General features: G+C 51.8%; 1 protein-coding gene across 1 annotated transcript in view; it reads left to right on the forward strand.

Moving 5' to 3' along the window:
- ICE1 (interactor of little elongation complex ELL subunit 1) overlaps window positions 1–12,329 on the forward strand; it is a 44,329-nt gene extending 32,000 nt beyond the window's left edge. The window contains exons 15-19 of the mRNA XM_045285005.1: window positions 500–660; window positions 5,801–5,991; window positions 7,282–7,388; window positions 9,928–10,026; window positions 11,357–12,329. Coding sequence (XP_045140940.1) covers window positions 500–660; window positions 5,801–5,991; window positions 7,282–7,388; window positions 9,928–10,026; window positions 11,357–11,550 — 752 coding nt within the window. The 3' untranslated portion in view covers window positions 11,551–12,329. The remainder of the gene's footprint in view (window positions 1–499; window positions 661–5,800; window positions 5,992–7,281; window positions 7,389–9,927; window positions 10,027–11,356) is intronic.
- The last annotated feature ends 1,050 nt before the right edge of the window (window positions 12,330–13,379 follow it).

Below are 13,379 nucleotides of genomic sequence, written 5' to 3' on the forward strand. Positions count from 1 at the left end.
TTGGATGAACCCCTAATAATAAAACGATTACAATGAAATGAAAGACCAGCTATAATGTGGGCAGAGGGGTTTGCAACTGGAGGATTGCTACTCAGTCTTTGGGAAGCATAGTGATCTTCCCGTCACAGGCCTCAGACACATAGGCAGTCCTGTGTGTGTTAAGTGCCTAAGACAGCCTGAGAGGACCCGTGCCAACCTCTGGAGGGGCTCGGGGGACACGGGTCCCTTTTATTCGTTTCTGTTCTTTTTTCCACACGTGTATTCATGTTTTGCTTGCGTTTAGATTATCATTGAGTTGGCTGCAGGGCGGAGGGGGCAATGTCGTCTTGGCTGTGGCTACAGCCGGGCCTCTCTTGGGCTGTGCATTCCCCTTCCTGCTGACGGGGACACCCCTGACGTCTTGGTGATGTGGACTGACCCAGCGTGTGCTTGGTGTGTGGCACGCATTCACTGACTGGATCAGACCTAACTGCTGCTTATTTCCTTTTCTTCCTCGTAGATTTCCCCGAGTCTGACAAACTGACTCTGTTTATTGCAAACATGTGGCGTGATATCTTTATCTCACAATCAGTGATCAATAAAGCGATGCAGTTAGTCGCCAGGCAGCGTGCAAAAGGAGAGGTTCTCAACTGTCTGAGAGCCTTTCTCAACTGGGAGAAGGTGAGTGTGTTTTCGTTCCCTGTCGTACCATACTTGGAGAGCTGACATCAGTGTTATTTGCTGTTTTTTTTCCCATTGGCTCATAGGCATTTTAAAGATGTTATTTTTTTGTGTTGGATTTATTTAAATAATCATTTTTGCTTAAGCTTATGCATGTTGCTCTTATTTAAGAGACATTCCAAGAGGAATGTTAGGGGTCTGTGCTGCAGTTTTAGCAGTTTGTACAATAACTTATGACTGACAAAACCATACACATGTATATAAGCGTATGTTTTTCCCCAATAAAGGGCTCAGAGAAGATATAAATTATTGCTCTTCTAATAGATGGCTTATTAGAGATTCTGAAAGCTTGGTGTTCCAGCTATGAAAACCTGTTAAATTTAATGCTTTTTCTTCCAAGATGAAAGTGTTTTTATTTCTTCCCTCTGTTGCTATGTCACTTCCCATTTCTTGGTCTTTAGTGATTAATGTGCTAATGCACTAGCTAGAAGTGCTCTTTTATTCGTAGATCCAACGTAATGCGGTTCTCTGGGTGCCGATGGGGTGACTGAAAATAGGGTCCACGTCAGGAAAGATGGGGTGGACTGTGTGCCCTCTTTCAATGTTCATGCATCAGTTTCTCCTTTAAAACGCAAAGAGTGGAATTGTGCATACAGTGCTATTTCCTGTGCCATTTTCCTTTGCTTTTTAGTGGTTTTGGGTATGATGATTCATTTGATTTCGGTTTTTTTATGAAAGGCTAAAGGTCCACCCCTCATCTCTGTTCTCCATGCTGTTGTGTCCGACTTACTGGGGTGATGCTGGAAGTTAGGGAGCCGGTGTTCCAGGTGCCATCATAGCGAATCATGGCAGACAGACTTCAACGTCGCTTCTGAAATAAGACAGACTGAATGGCAAGACATACACAAGGAGACCTGGGAGCTGTGTGGGAGCGTCAAGAGCTCCATGTGTGGAGATGGCAGAAACAACAGGCAAGACAAAGAGCAACACGGACCTCGGCAGAAATGGCAGCTTGCTCTTGAACGTGGAGTGGCTAAAGTGGAATCATGAGTGACGTGAAAGAGCTGAGCAGAAGATCTGCCAGGGCCGTTTAAGACAGAAGTGAGCAAAGCCTTGTGACTGGAAAGCCTAACGAGAAGACCCTGCTCGGCACTTCTCAAGCTGGATGGGCTGCAAACCTAACAAAGACAAGCCTCGGGGGTGACATTCGAGGGTTCTGTGGGCAGAGTAATGAGTGACGCCGGCGCCTCGGGAGAAGGTGGAAGGAGTGCACACTGTACCAGGAAGAATGGTCGGTCAACCATTTTTTCAAGAAAAAGCCCACAATCAACAACCAACGTTTTTACAGGAAGGCACCCAAATGGCCCGGGTGACACTGGCAAAACTGAGGCTGGAGGAATACCGATAAGAAAGCTTCAAGCAGCCGATGGAGGGAAGGAGGTGCCCGCTTGTCTCTCCCGAGAAATTTAGAGAGCAGATTCTTAACCCGTCAGCTGGAAGAAGTCTGTACTTGTGCCCGTTCACAGGAAAAGTAGCCAACATCATTAATGCCACATGTAGTGACATTATGCCAAAGGTAATTTCAAAATGGCTTTAGCACTTTATTGACCGGGAGCTACCAGATTCAGAGGAAGTTGTGGATCGAGATATCCTGGCTGATGTCGGTTTGATAGTCGCTGAAATCAGTGGATACACAGATGTTTCGTGAGTCTTACTGCCTTAGCAAAGTCATTCTGTGAATCATAATAAATTATGGCTAATATTGTGAAGAATGGGAGTTTTAGAACACTTAATTGTGCGGACCCTGTGTATCAAGAAAGGCAAACATTTAAACAGAACTGGGGGATAATGCTTGGATTAAAATTAGCAAAGGTGTGCAGCAGGGTTGTATCCTCTGACCACACTTACTCAATCTCTGTGCTGAGCAAATCATCCCAAGCAGCTGGACTATGAAGAAGAAAACAGCATGGAGATCGGAGGACGCTTGCTGACTAACCTGCGACACACAGGGGACACACTTGGCTGCCTGAAAGGGAGGAGCGCTTGCCGATGAAGTGACTGAAAATGTTGAAGGTCCGAAACGACGTCTTTCAGTGTGGGCTCTATCTCATGTAACCAAAGCCCCCGTGACTGCACCGATGGGCAGCATCGTGGTGACGAGGCAGCGGACTGACGTTGTCAAGGCTTTCTTCTCTCGGGGCCATAATCAAAGCCACTGGAACCATCGAGTGAAACGTTACACAAGAGCTTGTTAGTACAAATCTTCGACAAAAGACCTCTTTAAAGTTTTTAAAAGCAAAGGTATCAATTTGATTACTATGGGGCTCAGGGCAGAGGCCGGGGTCTTTAGATTGGCCTCCTGTGTGAAATCAATAGGTTTGGGAATCTGGGATGTCTTTTGGCAAAGTGGAAACTTACGGGCATTGTTTTTAAAGTAAAGCCAATTCATTCCAGTTAGCACGAAACGGACTGAAATGACCACGAAAGCTTACTATGGAAAACCGCACTTATTGGTGGTGTTGACGAAAGAGCACATTGAAGTTCTCTCAGGCATAAGGGAAGGTGGGGCTTTCAGTTCCTTTCCAAGGACATCGCAATACTACCGCTTACAAGAAAGGTAAAAGATTGTTTTCAGGAGGTGGTTGGTTTTGAAAGCAGAGATGAAGCATTACATCTCTGTGACGCACCTCAAGAAGAATTCTCTGTCGGGTGTCAAGAAGTCAGTGTAATACATTCAAGTGGGAGAGAGTCATGCGCTTTCTGGGGTGAAAAGGAGAAGGAGAGTTGGTGAACACCGCTCCGCTGGCTGACAAGAAACCAGTAGCATTTCTTCCCCTGCTGGCAAACAACTGCTGGTTTCAGGGTGAGACCAGGAATAGGGAGAGTCCTCTTCACTGATGTGGTCTCTTGAATTTTTCCAACACAGTTATTCAAATCTAGATGACTCTTTGATGTGTATAAATGACAATTTGACTTAGGTTGATGCTAAATTTTTTAAATTCTCAAATGAGTGTGGTTTTGATAGCATTTAAAATGATGAATCTTGTTGCATTCATAGATCAGTTACAAAGCTAAAACTTGCCTTGGTCATTGATTAATTGTAACAGATGGAAATCTTCTGCAAAGTTCAAGTCTGTAATTTTCATAGTTTTAAACGTAATGTATATAATAAGATGTATTTAAAATTCTTAGCATTTTCCGATGTAATCGAGTATTTTGAAACACTTTGGTGACTCTCAAATGTAAAAAGTCATACTCTGAATGCAGCCGTATTGAACATTGTTAACTTGCATCTCCTTATACATCGGCCAGTGGTCAGAAAGCTAGGGGAAACTGGCATTGAAAGAGGGTGGAAGTTTCCATGAACATTTTGAAGCCTCCTCCTCTCTAAGGAGCCCTGATGGTGCAGTAGTGAAGCAAGCTGCTGATGCCCCAAACGTTGGCGATCGGCCCTCAGCAGCCTGGACCACCAGCTTCACGGTAGAAAACAGCGACCCTCTGCCCCTGTGCAGATGAGCCCTGGACACCCGAAGGGGCGGCCACAGCGAGCTCGACGCGACCCAGTCGCAGTGGGTTTGGTGTTGTGGGTTGAGTTCTAATAGCTAGTTAACATCTTCTAATAGTAAGCACTCCCAAGTATAATCACAGCTGAAATGTAGCAGATTCTCATACGCTTTGAGACAGTATAACTAACAGACACTCAGACTCATGTTCACAGTCTCTGGGATGTCTCCTTCAATACAGGAGATCACAGTAGTAGCTTGGTTTGTTCGCCCGTGCCCCTTTATGTCTGCACCTTCCAGAGAAGAAACAAAGCATCCTGCTTTATATAAAGATTGCAAAGTCACTTTTGCACCCTAAAGAAACAGCCCATTGCCCACTCACAGTGACTGTTTGTTTGTACACTCCCTTGGGGTTTGTTTACTATCTCTGCTAAGTGCTCGTGCACCCAGGTAGAATATTTTGGATCACATTTAGTTCGTTGAATAAGGAAGACCAAAAAAGAATCGAAGCCTTTGAATTACAGTGTCGAAGGTACCCTGGACTGCCAGAAGGACAAACACATCTGTCTTGGAAGAAGTACAGCCAGAATGATCCGGAGAGGCAAGGGTGGCGAGCCTTGGTCTGACTACTTTGGACGTGTCGCCAGGAGAGCCTGGTCTCTGGAGAAGGACATCGGGCGTGGTAGAGCAGAGAGGGGCAATGCAGAAGAGGCAGGCCCTGGACCGATGGGTCAAAACAATGGGTTTCAGTGGGCTTCAGACATCACAATGTGAAGCCAAGGCGGCAGAAGATGGGGCAGTGATTCGTTCCCTTCTCCACGGGTCTGTATCAGTCGGAATTGACTGCACCACACCTCACAGTAGTAGCAGCAGTTTAGTTCTGGCTTATCTGCCAGAAAATCTTATACTCGGTCAGAATATCAGAAAATCAACACCACTGCCAGGCCTTTATTCTCAGTCTATCAGTCAACCCCCTGAGCCCTTGAAATTGTCATGCAAATTGTCAGGCTTCCACTCTTTGTTGTACTGAGTCTATATCCTGTGTTACATGTACACCATTTTTCTATTGGAACCTCCACGCCACGCTGGTGGGAATGTCACGTGGTACATACAGCCACTGGGGAAATAGTTGGGCTGCTCTGTATGAAGTTAACCTAACTGATCACACGGCCCAGCCTTTTCCAATGGGAAGTGAGTGTGTGCCCATGTGAAGACTCGCGTGTTGTTCACTGTCGCCAAGCCGGAGGAAACCCAGAAACCTTCAGAGGGTCAGTGGATGGACAGACTGCAGTGTCCACACAGCAGTGAGAACCAGCACACGACTGTCACTTTCTCCACTTGGCTGAAGATCTAACAGGGACACACAGACTTGGAAGAATGCCGGGAATTGCCGTCAGCGCTCCCTTGGCAGAAAAGTGGAAGGAGGAGATGGTTCTTTATTGTAACTTGTATGACTTACTCCAGTTTGAGTTGAAAATGTGGCTGCTATATGGACGTGTGTGTGTGTGTGTGTGTGAGAGAGAGAGAGAGTGTGAGTGAGTGAGTGACAGAGAGAAGTTTGCTGTGCTCTGGGGGAGTGCTGGGACGAACTGTCTTCTATTGAGACTCCAACTTGTGTTTTCTGTTTTGTTTGCTAGAATGCTCCTGTAGATGTTGGCTTCATGGTTTCTAAGCTGCTTTTGACAATACAGTTATGTCCAAACACAGAGTTTCATTCGAGCGAGAGGTTTGGTGAAGACCTGAGTGAGAACACGTGGGAGTGCATATTTGCCATTGACCTGCTCTGCTGCCACCAGAAGTGGGTGTGGACGCATGACAACATCATAAGGTGCGGCTGTGGACGCAGGGGGACCGGCGGTGCGGGCTGTGGACCGGCAGTGCAGACCCAGGGGGCATGTGAAATGCAGGGTGTGGGGACCAGGGGGGCATGAGTTGTGGGGCAGAGGACCAGGGACATGTGAGGTGTGGGGGGTGGATCCAGGGTGACCCAATGTGCAGGGCACAGGTGCAGGGGGCCTGAGGTGTGGGCTGTGGACCAGGGAAACGTGAGGTGCAGGTTTGGATGCAAGGCGGCCTGGTGTGCAGGGCACAGGCGCAGGATGCAGACTCGGGGAGATTGTGAGGCGCGGGGCACTGCCAGCCGACAGTGAAAAGGGGCTGCTGGCGTTGAGTGGTGGCCTGGAGGAGGAGTGGGCCCTTGGTTTGGATCATGTTTCTCCACTGAAAGCGCGTCAGCTGCCAGCGTCTCAACTTGGGTCATAAACTGTTCTTCTGCCTTCTTGTTTTCTGGTGCCAGTCTCTGTCTCCTCACTGATGCCCTGTGGCCACTGCCATGTGCCAGCATGCCCACTCCGTCTCCACGGCACAGGCTGAGCGCAGCCGGTGATGGTCACTGAAACATACTGCTAGGGCGGGCCTCCAGGCCAGCAGCCCTGCCCACCTGGGGTTGGGGAGAGAACAGATGCTCTGAGGCACCAGTGGTACAAGTGGCCTTTAAAGGGTCCTGGAAAGTTCCTTTGTTTGTTTTTTAGTGTATTCTTCTATGCATCTGGAATCCCATGGGGCCTCCCTTGGAGGTGGAGGCTGGGTGGGGAGGGAATACAGCCTGTAGTCCAGGCCTTCTCTCTGTCGGTCTTTCAGGATGTGTTCTGTGGAGACGGGCACAGGGGTGGGACACGAGTGTGAGACAAGCTCTGGTCAGACCCAAGGGGAGTGGCTGGCAGCAGGGAGCTGCCTCTTAAGACAGCTCTGCACGGATGGGTGGCCGAGGCTACTTGCCCACCGCATGTTCTCACGTCATGAGCAGGGTCACAGAATGGGTGCTGCGGCGCTCGTGGGGGACCCTGGAGGTAGCACAGCAGTGGGGCCAGGGGCCCAGGCTTAGTAAGGGCAGGGCGGACCTCCTGGAGCAGCTCCCACCACTTCCGTCCCGAGCCCTGCACGGCAGCCGCTATGAATCCACACGTGTTCCTGCAGAGAGCCTGTCGGTGTCCCAGGGCAAGCACATTGGGGACACCATTATCTTCTGTTTTCTTTGGTTCACATTTCCTTTTCTTAGTAAGGGCATCAGCACAGCCCACAGAGGTAAATGCTCAGTACTTGCCCTTCTATTTCACAGCAAGGAACTGTGGCCGGTCATGGACAAATGGATAAAGTACAGGAAGGGGCACGCGAACACCACGCACACCCCTGATGTCATTGTCGCGTCCGTCCTGAGACTCATCGGTGAGTTCGTTGTGTGTCCTTGTGCACTCCTGCTATTGATGACGTCTCCGGAAGGAAGGCGTGCATGGTGACAGCCGTGTTGGTCCGGAGCCCTTGCCTCAGTGACTGGTTTCTTAGCATGGTCTGAGCAGGCAGCTCTGCTGCTTGATTCCGCCCTCTTTCTTGCCGCCTTGATTTGTAAATGAGGGGTTGTCTGTCTTTGTCCAGGATTGAGAGTGTATCATTGAACTCATGTTCGATGCACATATTACTGTGCAGTGGCCGCACACAGCGGGCATGTAGATTGCTATAACGTGACCTCTGCTGTAGTCTAATCTCACCCTTAGCATAAGCAGAGCACCACCGTCCCCCTAAAGCGGCTCTCGACTTACCCAGGCGAGCGTCACTGGTGGACTTGCGTCGTGGGGAGCGTGGCATCCCGCTCCGACACTTGGCTGGTCTGACGGTGCTGGTGCTCAGTGTGCCCGAGTCAGCTCCGGCTCACAGGGATGCCCGGTCCTGCTCCACCCTCACCGTCATGTCCAGCGGGGAGCCCGCGGCGCAGCCTGTCAGCCCATCAGCTTGAGAGTTCTTTCTGCCGCCCTGTCCCCAAGCACGGCACCGTCAGCAGGCACTGGTTCCTCTGACCACAGCTCCCAGCTCGGCTCGCCGTCCTCGGCCCACGGAGCAGTGGCGTCCGCTGTGCTCCCAGACAGATGTGTCCACTGTTGTCCTCTGTCCTTGTCAGCGCCCTGATGCAACCTGTCCTCTATCTGCGGCCACGTTTCCTGTGCGTCTGGGGTGACTGACCACGGGGAGGGACTGGGGGCAGGGCACCGCAGCCTTCAAGTAGGCCCGGGTGACCTCTCTGCCGGCAGCCAGGCATGCGTGAGGAGCCGGGCTTGGTGGCAGGAGGTGCTGGTTGGTCCAGAGCAAGGGTTGTGTGCATTCACAAGAGCAGCAGGCTGTGGACCTCCGGGGCAAAACTAGACGTGGGACGTGAGTGCAGTGGGCGTGGTGAGGCCTCTGAGAGGGTCATTCTGAGGGACACCGGTAGATAAGGATCTCCGGAAGTCGCTCTGTAAACGCCCCTGTGACTTGGGCATGACTACCAAACGGGACTCAGTTCTTCTGGCTCACACACTGGAGACCACTCCATGAACAGCCTCGGCTGCTCTGGATCCTCGTAAATGTTGGGGACTATACGCCTGCACCCCACTAGCAGAGGAGCCGAGTTCGGGTGTGTTACACCCTGCTGCCGAGTTGATTCTGCCTGCCCCTGCCCCTGCAGAACAGAGGACTGCCCTTAGCGTTTCCAAGGCTGTCGTCTCGTCTTTCCCATGCAGAGCAGAGCTGGTGGGTTTGAACCGCTAACCTCTCAGTTAGCAGTCCAGGGCTTAACCGCCTGCACTTCACACTTGAAGGGCGTAGAAGCCATTTGGTAGCATGTACCAGACTGTTTGTGGCCTGACTGGAATGCTATGGCTCCCTGGTGTTGATGGGGCACCAACCACCCCACTGCATTGAGTTCATTCTGACCCATAGCGATCCTTCTAGGCTCCAGTAGAACTGCCCCATGGCATTTCCAAGATTGCAAACCTTCGTGGGAGCAGATGGACACATCTTTCTGAGGACAGGACTGCTCAACAAGCAGCGCGCGCTCCTAGCTGTAGTGTGAAAGGTGAAAGCTGGCCAGAACGGGCATTGACACACGTAGTAATGCCGGTGTTCTCCCTGGGGAAGTCTGACGTATGGCCTTCTCAGCATGGCTGACAGAAGTTCTCTAAAGTCCTGACTTGGATGACAACTCAGGCTTCGTCATTGTCAGCAGTGACTGCTTTCTCTGAAGGGCGACCCTGCTCCTTTTGGAAGGAAATCAGCCTGGATGGGAGCAGCCGTGGATGATTGTTAGGAGGCCTGGGGCACTCGGTGTCCAGGAGTTCAGCCAGCGGTCAACTCATGTAGGACAGGGACACGGCATGGGCCCTGGTCCCATCAGTAAGAGCCGCTGTAGCTGTCGGAGCTTCTCCCAGCCTGCACCGAGGTGAACATGACCTCAGACTGGTGCTGAGGAAGACTCGCTCGGCTGAGTGAGCAAGGCCTCTGGATCACAGTGGTTGAAAGGGGTTTGGGTGGACGTTTGTGTTACAGTTGCAATCCTCAGCTGCCCCTGTAAAAATGGACATTCTCTGAAACCCTCGGGCGCTCGACTACTGCAGGTAGCCATGAGTCAGAAGTGGCGTGATGGCAGTGGGTTTGGAGCGGGGCCTGGTCTATGGTTGATCTGCCAGCCTAAGCAGACTTCGTCCTCTCACCTTTGCTGTTTGAAGCTGCTCTTCCAAGTCCCACTAATGCCCAGTGTGCCCGCCGACAGTCTGCCCTGGTGCTTTGCGTGCCCCTTAAAGACGGGCTAGTGGAAGCCGGTGTCCCTGGTCCTGGTTCCTAGCGGTGCGGTGCCCTTCACGTGACCTCATGCAAAAGAAGCCGCACTGTAGGTCTTGTGGGCAGGTAATCAGCAGCTAACCTAGACCGTGTGGTTTCTGCCCCTCGATTCCTCCAGGACGCCTTGGCCAGCTGGGTCTAAAGGAAGGATTTCCATCGGCCGTGAGAAACATCAGCTCGGTGATCGGCATGTTCATCCAGCATGCTCAGGACGAAGGTGAGGACTGCTTCGGAAGGGGTTGTAGCCATTGCGCCTCTCGTCCTGTTGCGGGGAGTCCTGGCTGTGGGGCATGCCCAGTACCTCTCTGCTCACCCACGAGCTGCGTGTGACCCCTTGTCCCGTGGTCATACCTGAATGAGCAGGTGGGTGCTGATGCCCACCCTGTGGGCTGTGGCGGCTACAGGCCCAGGCATACTCACTGGCCTCACTAGCACTCAGCTCCCCGCTCCGGGGCCCTGCCTGCCAACCCCCCTGGGCCTGACTGGTGCAGTGACCACCCGCCGCACACCTCTGTAGTAACCTGCCTCTGACTGACGGACGCAGCAAGGTGCAGGCGTGCCTGTGCTCTTCTCCTCCCCAGGGAGCTGTGAGCCCACCGAGCACGCTGCTTGCTGAGGCTCTGTGACGGTCCCTGGGCCGCACCTGGGCTTCTGTCTTCGTCCTGTGTGGAGCCTGGACAGGGCTCTGAAATGGCGTCCTTGACAGCTGATGGTTTCTCCCACCGGAAACGGCTCCTCGTTCTAGTCTGCAGTGGATAAGGCAGTCACCAGCCTAGTGGAGAGCGGTCTTCTGTAAGGAGCCAGTAGTCCCCCTGGTCGTGCAGCTGGCCACGCTCAGTACTAGCCCAGAGGGGGCCGGTCCAATGCGCCCCTGGCTCTTCACAGGAAGGCCGGGCGATCTGACTCCAGAGCCTATGTGGGGAACAGCTGTACCACTGGACACACCTGGGGTCTCCCTGAGCCGAGCCGGCTGGGAAGGACAGAGAGGCCCCCCACTAGCTGCTTTCCCAAGTAACTAGGAGAAATCTGCAACCCAAACTAAGGATTGGTTCCCACCAAGCCGCCCCCCTCCCGGTAGACCTGAGCTCAAAGGAGGAGGTTCTGATAACCCTTCCGTGGGCACAGCTTACGTTCCATGTTCTAGGTATTTTGAGGAGCCCATTTAACAAAGCCGTTTCTGTGTGGAAAGTTTCAGTAACCTCACTGCATGGGGGAGCTTTCAAAAAGTTTGCGGACTGATGGAATGAATGGTAATAGAATTTCCCACGATCTTTTTGACCACCACCCACCCCAACCCCCGTACCCCCCACTGCATTATAGCCCCTATGTGGGAGTGTGCCCTCCAGAGCTGTTGTGGGGTTAGTGGGAGTGTAAGAGATGTGTGTCTGAAATGAATGCCTCACTGTACTCACTGGTGTTTTCTTACGTTTTATTCTCATTGGCAGAAAGCATCCCATTGTTGTATAATGTTTTAATCAATTGTCATTGAAGATTTAGAAAGACCATCGATCGCCTCAGGTACTGACTTACTTGAACCTCCTTTTCAGATATACCCTGGGGCGTCCAGTTAGCAGCCGTCTATGCCCTCTGTGACCTGAGTCCCAGCAATCCAGCAGGAATATCCCAGATACTGGACACCTGGCAGAAGGACTCGTCGCAAAGCGTCCCGACCGCCGTGGTCGCCTACCTGGAGGAAGCTGGTGCGCTGTGCGAGGAGGAGCAAGAGGAGGGGCATGGCTAGGTCCCAGGCGGCCTTATGTCCAGAGAAGTGCCTTCACGTTGTCTGAATGCTCACAGGCCAGTGACCTCAGAACCAAGGAGGAAAGTCCCCCCTGAGGCTGGTGACAGGGAGCGGCGAACCCTCCTGCCTGCTGGCCGCTGGCCGCACACATTTCACACATGCCGTTGCCATCCCCGGACCCCAGGTCCCTGTACCAGGTCCACTGGCAGAAACTTGAACTTAGCCCTTTTTTGCTGCAGAAAGTGTCCTTTTAGTGGCTTTTAAAATTGAGCAACATTTTATAATGAATTTCACAAGACAAACATGTTATTTGTTTGGTTCCCCAGCAGCTTTAGGACTCTGCTCCCATGATTGACTCCAAAAACCCAGACCCACTAGAAGGAATGAGAGGCTTCTCCTGTCTCCGCCATCAGTAGGCCGGTCCCCTTCCAGGTGGGGGGTGGTTCCTTGAGAGGGGCTGCAGGGGTCTCCACGGAAACATCTGTCGGCGAGTCTTCTCTGAAGCTCTTGCCGGGAGGCAGCACGGCCGGCTCGCTGAAGGCCCAGGTGCGGACGGCATGTATGTAAGCTTCCGAGATGGCCTCTTGGCCGTTTGTGCCGTGTACCTCCATTCGAGACAGTGCTATAATGTGCTTCACATTGATGCTGTTCCACTTTGGGAATCTTAGTATTTGTATATAGAAAATGGGTTAATAACTCACCGTGCTCCCGATCTGTCTTATACTCATCATTTCTTAAAACTTGTGTGTTTTTATAATAAAAGAGAAACGTGAACCTAACGGACCACTGTTCTGATCGTAGCGTGGCCCTCGGCAAGGCGTCAGCCGACACAGGTGAAGGAGAACGCTCGGTGACGCACCTGTGTCCTCAGCCACGTCTAACGGGCTCTCAGTACTCCCCGAGGGGCTCTCTTTAAGTGCCATGAAATACCGTGAAGTGATTCACCCTCAAATGGAATTGTTGCCTATATTTTATTTACACTTGCTGCCCTTGGAAAATCACACTTGTCAACTATTTTGTGACTCCCTCACCATTGTTTTTTTTTAGTAACTCTAATTTATAAATATATAAACATCTGTGTTGCCCTTTGGAAGCATCTCAGTATATTTATTCATTCCACAGATCCTTGTGTGGGTGCTGTGTGCCAGGCCCCTCCCTGGGACTGGGTATTGCCACATCAGGTACAGGGTTGGGCCCTGAGGATCTTCAGAGCTTCCCTGTGTTGACTGAGAGAGAGCCTGAACAAGGACTCAGGCTACCACGTGGCCACCATGGGTTTGTATCTGGGTGGAGGAAGGGCTCTGGAGTGGTCAGCCTCTGCCAGGACCGGTGTCGGAGAAGAGGACACAACGCAGGTGCTGGTGGGTTACATTGATGACCATCCTGACCTGGCATGTGGTATGCGGACACACACACTGATGCTGATTGGACTGGACGTGCCTCACACACGAAAGGAATTGATGAAGCCTAGACCTTGGCAATGGTTTCAGTGGGGGATGTTCTAGAAGTTCAGGGACCACAACCCCAAACAACTAGATCCACTGCCAGTAGTTGATTCTGACTCACAGCAACTCTAAGACAGAGCAGAACGGTTAGGTTCCAAGTGTGTGAGTTTGGGTTGACTTGTGAAACCAAAGACAGATGTCCCTGCTGGGGAAGGACGGGGGAGGAGCTGACCTGTGCTGAGAGCAGCTGCCATCAGAGGAGGGAGGCCAACACCAGACTGGCTTCCTGGCCACTGGGACCAGATGGGTTTAGAATCCACCCTGAAGGAGCATTCAGCGTGCTGCCTTCAAGAGCGTTAGGTTCCAAGTGTGGAGAAGGGGCCC

This window comes from Echinops telfairi, unplaced genomic scaffold, assembly GCF_000313985.2.
Source record: "Echinops telfairi isolate 266 unplaced genomic scaffold, ASM31398v2 ScPeMD7_7469;HRSCAF=8507_1, whole genome shotgun sequence".
In the NCBI taxonomy this organism is placed as follows: domain Eukaryota; kingdom Metazoa; phylum Chordata; class Mammalia; order Afrosoricida; family Tenrecidae; genus Echinops; species Echinops telfairi.